This window comes from Falco biarmicus, chromosome 5, assembly GCF_023638135.1.
Source record: "Falco biarmicus isolate bFalBia1 chromosome 5, bFalBia1.pri, whole genome shotgun sequence".
Lineage (NCBI taxonomy): Eukaryota > Metazoa > Chordata > Aves > Falconiformes > Falconidae > Falco > Falco biarmicus.
Genome location: NC_079292.1, coordinates 71,052,590 through 71,069,807, shown reverse-complemented (window position 1 = coordinate 71,069,807; position 17,218 = coordinate 71,052,590). Strand labels below are relative to the sequence as shown.

The following is a 17,218-nucleotide window of genomic DNA, read 5'->3' as shown; positions in this document are numbered from 1 at the left end:
TACCTGCCCTGTGTACTTGTGCAGTACTTGTACTTGTGCCTTACCACTGAGCGGGTGGCAAGGCTCGGTGGGTTGCATGTGCAGTAATATACTGAAATGTATGGTGGAACATGCAGTGGTACTTCTTCAGGACAGCTGAATAAGACAGGAGACAACTGTAGTCCAACAGTTTATGCGTAAACACTTCGAAAGCTGGAGATTTTCTCTTCCAGTAATGTAGCTCATCTCATTCTAAAATGTTAAACAGTCCAGCCAATGTCCCATAAACTTTCAAAAGGAGTGCAAGGGAACTCTACAGCAGAGGGAAAGGGGAAAATGTAGGAGTGCTTGATCTCCTGAGGTGTGAGATGCACTGCTGATTTTTCCACACACAGCCCTCTTCATCTACCATGGCCTGCAGCCTTAGAAATCTAGTGTTTCAACTGCCTGAACTACTTCTTTTTACATAGAAAACAAATAGGTAAAGTATGTGTGTGTATTGCAGAATATTATTGCTGCTTGCGTAGGAGAATTTCCCTCTGCTTGGTAGTCTTGTTACTATCCAATCTCGTGATATCTGAAAGGGCTGCTGCCTTTTCTTTCTCTTCTCCTTTCTTACCTCCCCCAATCTTTAAAAGAAAAAAAAAAACCAAAACCAAAACAAAACAAAACAAACCGGTGCTGACCTGAAGTCCCTATGCCATATATTTAGAGTTAGGCTTGTGGTGTAGCCAGCACTCTTTAATTGTTTAAGTGTCCAGAGGGGATGTGTTTGGGGGGTAGCAGGGGTAAGCTTCTTTTGCATCTCCTAGGACTTTGCTTCATTCTAAACGCATGATGACCCTGTAACTACAACCTTGGTGAATTCTCTCTGTGCTCTTTACCCAGTTGTAGGTCAGTTATCTGCTGCACTTTCCGTGATGGTTGCTGGCTTCTCTGAAATACACCGAAAGCATTTCCCTCAGGTGGAGCAGACTCTTTCTGAGGAGGTTCTTCTGGTCTCCTCCATGCCTTGTTTCCACTTAGCTCCTCAGTATATCCTACTTGGAGTGGCTGAGGCCCTGGTAACTCCCTCCTGTAAGTAAAATCTAATAGACTAAAGCAAGAGTGTCCTGATTCACAGAGAATTTTATCAGCTTCCTAAAGATAATTACTGTCATCTGATATTTTATCCCTTGTTCTCTTCAATGGTCTAAATGAGCAGATCTGTGCTTTACCTACTTCAGAGTAGCACAGTTTGTCTTGCTGGCTGTAGCTCAGTGAGCAATGACATTGTTCCAGATTAACTGGAAGGTAACACAGCCCAGTCAGGTCCCTGGGGTGCATAATCCACCGTTTGGTGGGGGATGATGGGAGTGGTGGGACTCTGGGCTCAGATGCGTGACTGGTCTTGAAGCTGAACCTGCTTCAGGCAGGGGCTGGACCAGATGAGCTCCTGAGGTCCCTTCTGACCTGAAGTCTTCTATGATGATTTCCTTGAGATGGAACAAATAAGCACATGACAGCTGAGCTGTGGTTACGGTCTATGAGAACTTTTTAGACCACAAAGCAAGGTGAAGCAATTTAGCTTAACCATTTTTATTTGTGGACCTAGCTAATGAAATTACTGTGCATTTTTCACTGACACAGAGCATATGCAGGCGAGTAATGCGATTCAACTGACAGGCAGGCTAACCTGGAGGATATTGTAGGCAGATGCAAAATTTTCATTTGCTCCAATAGGGAGCCATGTGAACATACCTGCACAGAGGATCATGCCTTAACTTGTGGCATGGAACCAGAGATAAGGATTCCTGTTTTGCAGAACACAGGCAGAGCTTAGCTCACACCTGCCATCCATAAATTATGTAGACACACTCTTGATTGTGAGTCTGAACCTTCTTTCCCTTCCATAATTTACCTTTCCACATCTATGCAGACGCTCCTGAGGCTTATTTTCTTCCAAGTACACAGAGTGCTTGCCAGTGTTTTACCTTGCAGACCTTAAAAAAAAATGTTAGCATTGCAAAAATAATCTAATCAACATTCACTTTAAGAGACACAGGTTAAGTAATTGACTAGCTGATCTCTGCAGGCGTTTAATTCTATAGGTTGAGTGTCTATTGTTCCAGTACAACCCCAGAAATCTTCAGATTTTTATTTAAAAGCAGGAAATAACTTCAGTATTTCAGCTTCATTCTTACACTCTTAAGACTACTAAGAGCTGTGGGTCATGGTCTGTCACTGAAAAGGTAATTTTCTCTAGTTTTAAATACTTAGCACTTTTATAATGCCTCTTCATCTGATAGCTCTCAAGTACTTTACTGAGACAGGTTTCTAGGCAGGTAATGTGGTTTCTAGGTTACAGGCTAAGTGTAACTGAAAACTGTGACCTTCTCTGTTTAGCTTAACAAAAAAAAGGTTAGGAGGTAGCTTGCTTAGTCTTCTCATGCAGAAGCATTAGAAGAATTTTGCTGGTAGATTAAGGCTTTTTAATCTAGCATGCTGGGGCAGCAGAAGTCCAATGACTGGAAGATGACATTAGCTTTTAGAAAAGAAATAAAGCTCAGTCTTGTGTTTTCTTTGGGGTTGTTTTTTTAAAAATCTTTTTAAAGGATTGTGATTGGAATTTCTTAGGAAAAGTTACCTTCCCCATTTAAATAAAGATCAAGCATCTTGCCAAGAGCTGCAGTTAGAGGTGCAATTGAAGAACGCAGGTAAATTGGGACCAAGTCTGCATTTGAGACTTGCATATAGAAAACTAAATGTAGGTACCTAAACCAGTAGGTTGCTGCTGTAGTTGATGGGAATGCAGGCGTCCCTTCGCTTGCTCACACACAAACGTCTGGCACCACTTCTCGTGGAGCACCTAGACTACGCGTGTGGGGCAAGCAGGCTCTGAACTGTCTGTGTGGCCTCCAGCCGCTGCCGGAGAGGAGCATGGTTTTCCCATCGGTCTTGCACCTTATCAGACAGCCCTGTGCAGATGGCTGAGGTGCACTAGAGCATTTCAGGCAGCACTAGTCATCAGGCTGCTGAACTGAGCCTCAGGTTTGTGCTTCAGTTTGAACTGAATTTCTGTTCGGGAACTATTCAGTGGATCTCCATGGATGGTAATGACAGCCTAGACACTTAAATAGCTGTTTCCTCTTTCCTGACATTTTACTGCCTCTCTTATGCAGAAGGTCAAATTCAATTATCATTTACTTGACGTGAAAGTACATGATCCAAGTTGAAGACAGAAATGTTCGCACTTGTAATCAGAGGGGAAAGAGGGGATATCTCCTTTCTGAAGTGCTTGGTTAGAGGAGCTAGTTTTGGCATATTGAAATCTTTATCTACATCAGTGCCCTGATACTTACAATTGTGTTTACACAATATATTTCATTATCTTGTTGATAGGAGGTTTATATAATCATTTGCTTCAGGTGGCATGAGCATCTCAGAATAATATCAGCATTTAATATTTCCCTAGCACTCAGGTAGCCTTTAAAAAAAAAAAAAGACAAAATAATTGCTGTCCTCCACAGTGTTAGAATTTAAGATCTCACAGGCCTCTGACAGCTTGAATTTGTATCCCTAGCTTGGTTTAAACTAGGAAATTACTCTTTTCTAGACAAATGATTTAAAAGGGGGGCCAACAAAAAAAACACAACCAACAAACCCACCACAAAACCTCCAAAAATACCACTGAAAAAAAAAAAAAAAAGGCACAAAAAAACCCCAAAAAAACCAATACAACTCCATCCTGTGGGACAATATTAGCAGGCATTTGCCCCTACAGTCCGTAAGGTTGCTGGTGAAGGGAAGCCAGCCTGCTGGCCACAGCAGCTGTGTTACACTGCCGGTGTCCAAGCCACCTGCTGCGGCGTCACTGCTTTTCCCTACAAAGGGTTAGTAGATTTGCACTGTTTGCTGAAGTGCTGCAAGAAGATCACCTGTCCATCAGAAAGTCTCAGACCACTTAGAAATGGGAAGCCTTGTAACAAACAGCTCTTTTAAAAGGATATATTGAGGATCACTTCACCCACCAATGAAATGCAATAGTCTTCAGGGTGAAATGCAGCAGCTGTTTAATAGTTCCTGGCAGCGCCATGGGAGAAGCGAGGAGCAGAGTATGCAATGGGAGCAGCAGGGGTAATTTAGGCAAGTAGGATACAGTTACCTGGCCTGAATTTGGCCGAGCTGTGTATTTTACACCCCTGCTTTTAGAAGGGAGGAATAGCCAAAAACTTTTTAGGTTCTTAGTGATTCGTGTTAGCTAGGACACTGATTGTACAATGTTTTAGACTATACTGTTGCATCTACAGATGGTGTCCCAGGCTCACCTGCTTGCTTTTTCCCTCAGACTTTTGGTTCTTATTGTGAATGAGGAAAAAACACTATCCATGTTTGGTTTTTTCTTTACTATGCTTCAAAATCTCTTGTTTGGACGTCCAAATTAAAAAGGATGGAAGAAGATGATAATAAAATTTCATTGGTATTCAGAGCTGTTTCAGGCAACTCAGCATCCAAACAGGATCCTCTGCTGACAAAGTTTCTCAAGCTGGAGGTCATTCAAACTCAACTAATAAAGCAGGCTGTGAGAAACTGGGGCTTGGAGAACAAGTGTGGATGAGGGCTCAAGGTGTGAAATTAGAAAACAAGGGGTTTTGATAATCAACGAAAGTTACTCAGAACAGCTATCATAAAGGCTTACTGCTACTGTAACTTAGTTTAGTCAAATTACAGCTGGTGGGTTTATTCATAATCATCCATGCTACAATGGCATGCTACAGCTCCTTGTCACCACCATGGCTGTTGCTTCTTCTGGTTAGGCTTCTGGCAAGAAAGTGAAGACCAATGTCTTAAAAATTAGCCAGCAGCTCTGGGGATTTCTCTCTGGGGAAGAGGAGCATTTTCCAGCCTTAAATTAAAGCAAGGTAACTGTCCAAGTTAAGGTAGAGCTCTAGATTTTGGAAGTATTCACTAGTGACCATGCTGCATTGGCTCCGGCACAGGAGGTGCTGCTGTCCTGTGGTTGAGTATCACATCCGCTCTCCTCACGCTTGCTGACTGTGGTGGTGTTTCTCTGGTCTTGCTGTGCCTGAGGCTTTGAAAGGTGAAAGCAACTGTCTGGGTGAAAGGTCTTTACATACTTGTGGAATACCAATAGTTGTATGTGTGGTGGTTTATTACAGAGATTAATTTAAAGAGTTTAGATAATTCTTTGTTAACAGGTAAATGCTAACATGTCCACTTGCCCTTCTGCAGCAAGGATATTCTCTGTAAAATATGGAAAGTCCCTATTAAAGACACTTTGCATTTTTTTCTGTCTTATCTATCTTCTACCATTGTTTACTTCCTTCTTTAATCTGTAACTATATCTGCTTCCTTTCTAAGGTTCCTTACTTTCATTCCGGCTTGTGCCAGAAAGAATTAGAGGGATTTCCATGCATTTTTTAACTCTCTTTAATGGAGCTGGCTGTTTTATGGGAGCTTTCATTGTTCAAACAGCCCATGCGGGCACTCAAGGTAAGAATATGCTCATGACCGGTGTTCCTGAGCAGTTTTCTAATATTATTGATTTGGAGAATTAGGCAGAAGAATTAAAGGTGATGCCAAAGTTTTATTGATTTGCTCTCACAATTAAGATAGAATTAAGATAGGAAATAGCCTTCTAGCTGTAGTCATCCAATTTTAATGAGTCATCTTAGTTTTGATAGAGCTATTGAAGGATGGCATCTTGCAGGAAGCCCTCAACTCCGATCTCTATACTTCTGTCCTGGAAGACAAGAAAATAAATTGTCTAGGAAGCCCTTTTTTTTGTTCATGAAGAAGTATGTTCATGTTAGGCATGTTTATGTGGAAGCCTCTGGCCATGAGAGCAATATTAGTGCTTTGAAGAATGGAGAACATAACATGCCAGCCTTTCTATTCCACAGCGTTGCAGGGGAAAGGAGGTTGGGTTGAGTGTTTTAAAGCTCTCTGGGGAATTTGTTCCACTGCTTCCTTACACCTCTCCATCTGTGCAGCTACTGGAAAAGCCAGATTCTGGGACAGTATTGTCTCACTGTGGTTTTACCTTTTGCAGATGAGTTCTGCAATTCCCAGACAACTTAGTGTTTCAAAAGGAGTTATTTCAGATTTGGCCTCCTGAGGAGAACTTAGTATAAGCCCTGAACTGGAGACTTTTCTGGGTTGCTGACTTTCAAGACAGGCCAAAATTGTCTTAGTCTTTTTTTCCTTTGCCAATGAGTCTTTGTTCAATACAGAAAGGCTTGTTTCATAAGTATATTTTAAAAGTCCTTGACCCAAAGGACAGGGATCCTTTTGCTCACGTGTCTGAAATAGTTCCACTTGCTGAAGCAGTACTTCTAAAGATGCTTGCCATCGATAAGTTTAATTGTTATTGCATTACAGAGAACTATTCTCTTACAGAGCACAACTGCTGGCTGTAATGCACAGCACCGCTGCAGTTACCACAGTTGCAGAACTTTGTAACTGCTCATAGTTAAGATCTGGGTTCTTCTCTTTCCTGCATAAAGAACCATGTAACTTAAAACAAGGGAAAGTGGGTGTTTTGAAAGTGACAAGAAATTTTAATTCCTACTTGCAAGATCTGAACAAACGAATGGTTCTTTGACATGCAGTGCTGTTTTCAAGTTAACTATTCCATTAAAATTTTATTACAAGACATAAAAGCATCACCTAGAGATGGGTAAAAAAAACAGGAATGCTTACCCAAATGAATCAGGCAAAGATCTAATAAGTACCGAGGTATCTAGTGTGGAGAGCAGAGCTCCTTGAATGTCCCCCAGTGGAATAGTTCTTTTTTTCACTAGGTAATATGGGTTCAATGAAACTAACACTTCAAGAAAGATTGTATTGCTGACTCCTTTTTTTTTTTTTTTTTTTTTTTTGTCCTTCCCCTCCCACTGAAAGTATGGAAATTACTAATTTTGATAATGTTGAAATATTTTGGTTTAGTAAAATTGACATATTTTACTGCACTTTGACTTTACCTATAATTAAATATTTATAAAATAATTAAGTATAATGTCAGTATCAAAACATTTTGCCTACATTGTGCCACGATATTCCTTTATAGAATATTTTTATATGAAGCAAAAAAGGAAATCAGTTTTTGCATTTGGTTTGCAATGCAGTAAATTTTTGTCTTATTTTATATCAAGGTGATTCATTCTTATTCTGTAAGCCTGTATGAAAACATTTAATTGATTCAAAAGAGAAAATGTTCCTTTCTTGCCAGAAATACTTTTTTATAAGAGCCTTCAAATTCTTATATTGGCTGGGACCAAAAAGCCTGTATTCTCAAAATTCTCTGCAGACCACATTTACCATGTCTTAAATCTTTTTGCTCAAGATTTTTGAGTAAATTGAAAAAGTTTCCTGGCTAAAATACTCCTTACTTTTATGAAGTTGGTTGGCCAGCTTCTCTACTTAGCTTTGGGAGAAAAAAAAAAAAAGTGCAACTGATGTCTGTCTGCAATTTTGTCAGACCTCCTCCTGTTCCTGTAGATGGAATGGACCGTGCCATTATCCTGAGCAAACATCACTCCTAAATTTCCAAGGAATTCAGTCTGTAGTCAAGTCAGATCAAGCTGCTGTATTAGGATGGAATAAGCCCCTAAAAAGGGGAAGTCCTTTGCAAAACTTGAACATCTTCAGAGAAAATATGGTGACAAATGTTTAATGTTTGCTCTGTTGCTGTAGTTAGGAGCATTAGAGGTTACTTTCCCTATTAGTATGTAACAACATGTTATTGGGCTCTCACATTTTATTTCTAGAAATAAGTGGGATCTCACTGGGTATCTTCTTCTCAGTGTTCCCTGCTTGAATGAGATTAATTATTCTAAGTTACCACAGTTCATGCAATTCACAACTTGTAAATAATGGAGATATTCCTCTATCTTCATTTGTGTTGTTATGCTTCAAGCTGAAGACATAGTGTGTTCCTCTACTCGTGGCAGCTAGACTTTTGTCCTGCTCACTCATAGATCAAAATAGGCTTGGGATCAGACTTCTGTAGACTGTAGTGTGGTACAGACTATAACAAAACCAAAGAGGCAAATCGGCTTGGTTTTGTTTTTCTCCTAGTTTGATAGGAAATGTTATATACAAAACTGTCTTGTTCCATTTGTATTTTTTTCCAACTCTTCCACTGTGCTTCTTACGGTATTCTTTGATGCTTGTGATGAAGAGTGTAAGACCAGCAAAATAATATTTTTTGTTAATTTATGAAGCCTAATGTTTACTTAGGGAAACTTCTAAAGATGACAGCGCTTCAGAGAATAAAATTGTGACCACTCTTAAGTCAAACTAAGGTCAAATGACACAAATTAATCTCTCATTACTGACATTTGATATTTTTTTCATCTCTTTTAAAGAGCTTGTAAAAGATTTGGAATCTGGACAATTTATGGAACTGGGGATAAATCAAACCAACTGAAACTTTTTTTTCCTCTCCCCTAAAAAGCTGAACTAATTTATTTATATTGGAAGATCAAAGTTCTGTCTCTTTTGCTGAAGGAAGATGATAGTGTTTATGCCATGGATTTGTAAGATTTAACAAGGCTTAGCGTGCAACTCTTGGGCTATGGCTGCTTTTGTCTTGTCCTGTGATTCTTGTTTCACTAAAACCTGAGCCAAGACTATTTCTGGTTCTCCCATCTCCAAGCAATGAGACCGTGTTTGCCATGAAGCAATTCAGGGTACAGTGAAGTAGATCCTCCAGTGTGTATTTTGAAGTGCTGAAGCACAGAGGGTGTTGACAAAATTTAAACATTTTTGTATCCTATTTCATGTCACTAGTTTAGAGTTTTATTTGGGTTTTTATTGGCAAAGTTGATCAGATATCAGTCACATTCAAAGCTGCATTAATCATTTTTAACGCATTTATGGAGAATGGTGCGAAGATGATAAAATAAGACTTTTTAAAAAATCTGACGAGTGCAAACAGATGATGGGTGACAGTGATATTTTCAGTACAAGCTGGGAAACTGCTTTCTTTTGGATCTCTTACCTCTCCTAACATTTTAACGGAAGAAGATGCAAGACAAAACCTGTCCTCCTATGCCAATCATTTCAGAATACATTTCTCTAAAAATATTAATGTAAATATGTAAGGAGAAAAAAGGGGGGGGGGGGAGGGGGGGAAGGGAAGGTCAGAGGTAGGAAACTACTCTGAACACAGTTTTCCTGCTTGTATTTAGAGAACTGAGGGGGTTTTGTGGGTTTTTAAGGGCAAGGGGTGGTTTGGTTGATTGGTGCTGTGGGTTCTCCCCACCCCCCCAGTTTGGAACCTTGTGCGATTCTAAATACCAAAGATAATAAAGCTAAAGGATATTTCTTTCAGTCCAGATGGTGGTGTCCACTGGTGCCTACTTAGCTAATAAGGATTAGAGGCAGACTGAGACTTTAATTTGGATATGATTAAACACTAAATATATGCCCAGTAGCATGATGAAGTGATAGAAGGCAATACAATCCTTTTGTAAGACATCAATTAATTTTTTCTGTGACAATAGTCCGGATAGGTTGCAGGATAGCTGTAAAAATGCAGGAATCCATACAGAATAGACTCACTTCTGGCATGTGACTGTTTTGCTCTGTCTTCTGTGTTTTCCCAATACTAAAATGTGACGGTGTTATTCAGTAATCCAAGCGCCTCTTATGCAACTTTGGGCTTTGTTGTGAATCCCTTGAGAGCTCCAAGGGTGCTGTTGTAGTAACAGATACCTGGTATGCACTAGTATATTTCAAAGGCTGGCTTACAGCCCTTTCCACGTCATCTTTGATGGATAGCGTTGCCAGCAGTTTGTCGCTGTCAGTCATCCACTAGAAGCAGCCCAAGAAAGTGGGTGGGTTTTTTTGTCCATGTCCTAAATCTTGCTTCACCCACTTTTCTGTCTGTGTTAGTAGGATCGAGTGTTTTCTCTTGGTATTGTGTAATGTTCCTCCTTCTTGTACTACCTGAGCATTTTTCAATGCAAAATCGACAGGACTGTAAAATGTCAGTGAAAGTTTACCAGGCACTTTATTTCAACGATATATGGTATAGCAGGCTTGAAGAACTGACTTTGCCTAGGCTTAATCTTCTAATTTCTTCTAAATTTGCCATGAAATGCATAACTGATTCACCTCTAACCAATAAGAAAAAGCTCTTTAAAATATACACAGCTAAAGGAAACTTCTGCTTCTCTGTGTTGATTCCTGCTACAAAGTATTTCCATTGTTGGAATAAAAATGGAAATCAGGAGCTTGTTGTAGAAAGTTAATTCCCAGTGAGCGATTATCTATGTGGCGAACCAACCCTGTAATTGGCACTTCTGTTGGCAATCTCCATAGAAAAGTAAAAGATTGACAGAACCCAAAGGCGATGTCTTTTGGGGGCAAGTGAATTGTCAGTATATTGCATGCTGATTCAAGGATGAGGAAGTGCTGGACTCTTCCAACACAGCAGTGCCCAGGGCATCTTACTCCAGTAAAAACAAACTGGCCCAACAACTTCCTGATGTTCGTGGCTGGGAGTGAAATCCTGGAAGTATGAAGCCCAAACCCAGTCAGTGGAGGGTGCTAGAGTCTGTGTTCAGCTGGTGGAAGCTGTTAGTGGGATGAGAGGTGAAAGTGTCTAAAGGGTTTTCATTCTAAAATGAAACACATGGGTGATGTTTTAACACTGGTGGCTGTTCTCCCAAGGCTTGCTGCCAGCACAGGATCCCCTGTGCAGTAAGTGTAGGTAGAAGTGAATGTAGTCCAGGTTTATCCCCTCTTTAATGGAAAACCAGCTTCCATTTAAAAAGGGAAGTAAAAATGAAGTAAATGTTTTTGGCTGAAAATAGAAAACGGTTGCATTAATCTTTGCTGTATCCACTGATGAAAATGCGTATTGGCAGCAGGATAACAGTCTGGATATCTCTAGCACTGGTGCCACCCTTGTTTCTCCATAGAGGAAGGCACCCCTGACAAACCTTGCTACCTCTTGCTGAAAGGAAAGGAAAGAAAGCCTTGCTCCTTCCTCTTGCTCTGGATGGAGCAGTGAGCTGAGAGCGAGGTGGGGAGGGCTGTGGGAGCTGGAGTCTTACCATGCCCAGTCTGATCCTGGCCCTGCCTATGCTGTTGCTCTTATAATACAGCATTTTCCAAAGGCTTCGTGGTGGTGTTCTGGCCTCACTGTCTGAACGCTGGTGATTACTACAGATGCACAGAGGAGACAAACCCATGATCCACAGGCCATGGAGGAGGCCAGTGGCGAAGTGGGGGCAGAACCCAGACCTCCTGCTTGCTGTGCTGCCCTCTCACCCTGATAACACCAACCGTTCCCACTCTCAGCACTTCAATATGGTGCCTTTGCTAGCATTAAGGTAGTTTCAAAGGTCTCTTTTACTCCCTTCTCTTAGAAGCTGCTAAATTCCTCTTTCCTCCCCCCCCCCCCCTTTTTTTTTTTTTTAATTCCTTAGCGCTATTTTTACATACATAGTACCTATTCAGGTTCCATTGTAAACGCCATTCCATTAGGAAGCTCCTGCTGCTCATATAGTTAGCCTAGCCAATGTAAATAACCGAGCAGACAGTGTGAACTCTGCTTTGACAAGCTGTAGCGCCGAGCCCCATGCCTGCTTTCCCTTTCATCAGATACACACGCTCTCTCCGTGACTTCTATCGGCCACTGGGGGATGTGAAATGAAAAACTACCTGATTGTGAATTATGACAGTAAAAGTTTATAAGCTACTAAAATGAAGTTATAGCACCTAGGAGCTCAGTCAACTGACAATGTTAAATGATACGTTTTAAAACTCGCTCTGAGATAATGCTACAAAAGGAACCGCACATGCCGCGGTGAGGTGGGGCTGCTCTGTGACAGGCGTGGAGCAAACTGTGGAGGAGTTAGGGAAAACTGCTGCACTGATGACAGTTGTTCTCCGTTAATCTCAGGAGAGGTAAAGGTAACTGCTTTGAAAAGAAATGTGTTTACAATTCTAAGATGTGGAGGAAAGAGAAAGATGTAAATATATGGAGGGGGGAAGGAGTAGTGGGGTGTCCTTTGACTGCTGGAGCTCCTGGGCTGTGGAACTGCTCTTTCTCTCTAATTAGAAAATGTTGACAAGCTAAGAATGACATTGGATGGCTAAAGATGGCATTAGGGGGCAAAAGAATGGTTAAGGCTGCCAGGCCCATACAGCACAGCTGTGGCAAAGAAGGCTGCTTTTCCTCCTGTCCCTTTCAGGTCATTCCAGTGGTGAATAGCTACTATTCATGTGGGTAGGATTTGATAGCAGGCTTTGAGGGAGCAAAGAAAGGCATCCTTGGACGTGCTGGTGTTCCAATCAGAAGTGTGCTTTTGATCTGAATCTCCTGATCCTCTCTGATTTGCATCATGGAGTGATCTTGGAGCACAAAAAAAATATAATTCTTTCCTTTTGGATGGAACTAAACCAAAAAAATGCTCGTGCCTGATATGTTCCAGCTGTTAGTGGGAACTGGGCTGATGTGAACTCCCCCCTGAGCTGTGTATAGTGTGGACATCACGTTCTCAGCGCTGGCAGTTTCACACTCTGTATTTGCTCCTATTGCACTTCACTACTTGGTAATGAAGACAGGCTCTCTTCTTTAAAAGCAATAAATATCCCATATTCCTAAATAATGTAAAAGGTCGTTACAGCAGTGTAGATCTCTCTCTGATATTCTGTATCTACTGTAACTTCTTTTTCACCTTGGTTTTATGTTTTTGTTGTAGTTGGTTATGGTACTTCAGGTACTGATTGTCTTCAAGCACGGACTGACTGGAGCTGGCTTTCTTTTTAAACATCTTGATTACCATAGTTATTTACCACCTGAGCTTGTTTGCAGACTGGCTCCAATGCACAACATCAAAAGCAGTACAGTTGCAAACTAAAGCACACAAGAATAGAGGCAGGGAAGGCTCCGGGTTTACATAGGTGGTACAATCCTCTGCCGAACAGAGTTTAAGCTACCAAAATGTCCCAGACATCACTGCCAAAAGCCTTGGTAGAAAAAGGTCTGATTCATGCAAATAAACATCGTGTGTAAGACAAGGACACGTTACAGACTCATAGCTATAAAGGCAGCTATAAAGAAAGGTAAAGTAAAATGTCAGGTAGTTTCTTGACAGTGGAGCACCATCCAAAGAACTGAACAAATGCTTTTTATGCATGTGTGCTTTTGTTTTGCTTAAGAAGGGCCTGTTAAAAGCATGAGAGATGTAAATAAGGATTTCTACAGACCACCTTAATTCTGGCTTTTCCTAAAACTTTCACATTTGACACTCATTTAGCTATGTGCACAGGATAATATAGGGGGAAGGTGGCCCAATCATTGCAGAAGTAGCTGTGCAGAGTTAAGTTTTCCAGTACACTTCAAATTTTTTTAGGAAAGTTCTTCCATTTCTCTAAATCTCTATTGCCTATCTGCAAACCGTGAACAAATTACACTGTAGACTAAAAAAACCATAGATGCTGTGAGAATGAAGTCTGTATAAATAGCTACAGGGGGGTTCAAAGCACCTGCTGTGATTGTGTCTTACACAAAGTTATGTTTGTGTCTTTCATATGAGCCAGATCTCATCCTGCAAGGTAAACTAATTCTGCTTCAAATGTCTGCTTTGCCAGGCAACTGGTTTCCACACAAGCTGCATGAAGGTAAATTGGAGAGATTCTTCTTCTTCTTGGCTTCCTTAATGATGGTGAACACCCTGGGGTTCTGGACCATTGCACACAGGTATGTGTGGGAAAATGAAAGCTTGATGTTTCATTTGCAGATATGTGTAGAAATTCTTGTAAAACCTGTAAAGTAGTCTGTAATAAAGAATTGGTAGTGATAGGTCATATGTTATTGTTCAAGGCTCAAACTTTAGTATTTTTTATCTACCTTGAGGAGAAAGATTTCACAGGAAAAAGTATGTGGTAAAGTTAAAAAAAAAAAACCAAACCACAAACCAAAACCAAAACAACCCCACTGATAATTAGCCATAAATATTTAAGAGATCTTATTAACATAAAAATGTCTTGAAAAAAGAGCATCCTCTCCTTTACAGAAGGACATAAATATGTTGGCATAGAGTTTAGATCACATCACCAAGTTGTCTTGGTCATGGAACTGAGCTCTGCTGCACTTGGCTTTGTACCTATATATTGAAAATGTTGCTGTTGTCTTAATGAGCTTACATCTTTAGTATAGGACCATAGGTGAAGGGGTTGCAAAAATGTTACGGTTTAAGCCCAGCCAGCAACTAAACACCACATGGCCTCTTGCTCACTACCCCCATGTTGGGGATGGGGAGATAATCAGAAGAGTAAAAGTGAGAAAACTCATGTGTTAGAATAAAGACAGTTTAATAGGTAAATGTGCAAAACTTGCACACACATAAGGCAAAACAAAGAATTCATTCACCACTTCCATGAACACCTGCCTGCCCAGCCACCTGCAGGAAAGCAGGGCTCCATCACACACAAAGGTTACTTGGGAAGACAAAAGCCCTAACTGCAAATTTTCCCCCCACTTCCTTCTTCTTCCCCCAGCTTTATGTACTAAGCATAACTTTCTATGATATGGAATATCCCTTTGGCTAGTTTGGGTCAGCTGTCCTGGCTGTGTCCCTTCCCAATTTCTTGTGCTCCTCCAGCCCACTTGCTGGCAGGGCCTGAGAAACTAAAAAGTCCTTGATTTAGTGTTAACATTACTTAGCAACAACCAAAACCATCCCTGTGCTGTCAGCATTGTTTTCACAGCAAATTCAAAACACAGCACTGCACCAGCTACTAAAAAATAAATTAACTCTATCCCATCCGAAACCAGAACACAAGAAAACAGCAGACTGCTACCGTTTAGTGTGGTATGCAGTGGTTTCAACAGAATAACCCTGAAATATTTTTGATACCCTACCAAGCAATGAGTTAAAAGCAACTTTCTGCTGGAGACAATGGAACTGCTCAATTAGCCCACACACAGGAACCAATTTTGTTACCTGTAGAGCCTAGATTTAATTCTTGCCTGAAATCTTGCCTGAAAATGCTAGGAACTCACAACTGCAATCCTCTTTTACATCCAGGGTAGTTTGAAAGTTCGTCTGCCTCCTATATGCTGGAACATTTAATCACAGTTAACTTTCTGTTGTCAGTGTTACAAGTAATACTCATAGTTGAGAACAGGGAGGGAAGCAAATTGTGCCACCACGAGTGGAAAGGGTCATGTGCGAGTGGCATTCTTTCTTAGGCAGTGGGCTGCAGTTCTATGGAAATCCTTCAGAAACCTTGATGCAGTAGTGATTTGATAATGACAATAATAGAAAATTTCCAAGGGCAGTGTACTTCTGGAACTCTTGAGAAAAATACTGCTTTTTCTATTACATATAGCACTAACTTTGCAGCACCAAAGATTGCCATAGCATCTTGTCAATTATTTCAGCTGTGACCTGAGACACAAGTGTCCTTTTATTCCAGTGGCTAGATTTTGATTCTTTTCTTTTAAATGTGACCCAAGTCATGATTAGAAATGTTTCTCTTGCATGTACTTTGTTTTCCTTTCAGAAGATGAAATTTTATTCTTCTGTAAAATGAAATTTTCATTTGTGACACTGTTGAAAACAAAAAGGTTTTGATTATCAAAAAGTGGCCATAGAATTGGGTTGAACTCAACAAATAATTTTGCCATAAATTAACGTACTTATATGAAGACATCTATTGACCTCCAGTCTTCCAAAAAAATTCCAGTTTTATTTCAAACTGGTATTGCACTTCAAATTTGAGGGACCTCATTTTTCAATAAGATGACCAAAGCCTACATGAAATATGTTTTTGAGGTCCAATGTAACTGTTTCATTTTGTGCTGAATAAGACTTTTCCTGGAAAGGGGAAAAAAGGGTGATAACTATTCAGATAAAGACTGATTTAGGGATAGGGGGTAATCCATCTTTAAAACTCTAAATTAGAAAAAGTACACTAAAATTTCTCTGAGGAAAAAAGCAGGTTTATTTTTAAAAAATTTGTTAAAATGACACAGTACACCTATGATTAACACCTGCACCTCATTTGGCACTTCCCGTTCTGAAAGGTTCTAGGAAAGCACATATCATTATCCTATTTTTCAGGCTGCTTAGAAGTCCAGGACTCAGAAGGCACTGTAACTTGTCAAAGATTACCTAATAAATGAGTGAATTAGGTAAATAGTGAATTTACCTAATAACGAGTGAAGCTAATCCCAGAAAGGATGATTATTTTGCTTTTTCCTTCCCTGTCCTCCCTTGCAGATACAAAAATCTGAATCAGGAATTCACCAATGAGTTCAGAGGAAGTCTTCCTGAAGAAAACCTTTTGAAGCATGAAAAAGCCATCAAGCATTGTGCTGGTGTCCTGGAAAGTTCTCCCATTTTGTCTCCTATGGAGAAAACTTGATAAAATTTCACCCTTTGACTAAATTTTGATTGTGTTATCAACCAGCTTTCTGATAAATTACCTAGCATACTTAAGTGGAACTGCCAATGTTATTTATGAATTATCTTAGGAATAATGTTATTTATAAGTTTGCAAAATAGCAGTCATCGTAGAACTTAACAGTGCAACATCCTGCAAGGCCGTAACACATCAAGGGCAAGCAGAGCTCACTGCTTGGCGTGGTTGATGGAGAGAGGCTTCTAACCTCTGTAGGGAAACAGGCATCCATGTGTATTCGTGCTTAGTAATGGTTCAAAATTAATAAACTCATGTATGCATTTAACAAATTACTTTGTGACTATCACTTACAAATAATTTTGGAGTCTGGTATTGACTGCTTGATACTTGCAAAGGTATACTGGTGTGCTCTTTTTGGCTGTGCTACTTATCTGCTACCCAGTCTTCAGCAAGTTGCTGCTTTACCTTCAGCAAAACGGACACAGCTGCACTAACCTTCTTTGCAAATTGCTTTGAGATCTACCAAAAAATATACTGGAAACTATATAACAGTAATAAGTCTGTAAAGTATGTCATGAAACGCTGATGCTGAGGCATCTAGTCTTTTATTTGGCTGAAGCACTGTGAGATTTGTCGTTCCTAAAGGATGATACACAGAAAATTGTTAGTAGGAGAACTGGAGACCAGGAATTTTTTACATCAAAATTACTAATTGTAGCCCAGGTGAAGGGAATTAGGAAAAGAAGATTGGGAAAGGGTAGCTGCAGGTGGAAATGGGTGGAAAAAAATCATCAGTAAAATGCATTCCACTTTAAAGATCTGAACAGTGTTAAACACTCCCCAAACTGGC

At 40.3% G+C, this 17,218-nt stretch overlaps 1 protein-coding gene across 8 annotated transcripts in view; it reads left to right on the top strand.

Annotated features, from left to right (window-relative positions):
* SLC15A5 (solute carrier family 15 member 5) overlaps nucleotides 1–16,700 on the top strand; it is a 71,258-nt gene extending 54,558 nt beyond the window's left edge. For all 8 annotated transcript variants that reach the window (XM_056340953.1, XM_056340952.1, XM_056340959.1 and 5 more), the window contains 4 exons: nucleotides 868–1,056; nucleotides 5,341–5,472; nucleotides 13,591–13,699; nucleotides 16,227–16,700. In XM_056340953.1, coding sequence (XP_056196928.1) covers nucleotides 868–1,056; nucleotides 5,341–5,472; nucleotides 13,591–13,699; nucleotides 16,227–16,371 — 575 coding nt within the window. In that variant the 3' untranslated portion in view covers nucleotides 16,372–16,700. The remainder of the gene's footprint in view (nucleotides 1–867; nucleotides 1,057–5,340; nucleotides 5,473–13,590; nucleotides 13,700–16,226) is intronic.
* Nucleotides 16,701–17,218: the final 518 nt, after the last annotated feature.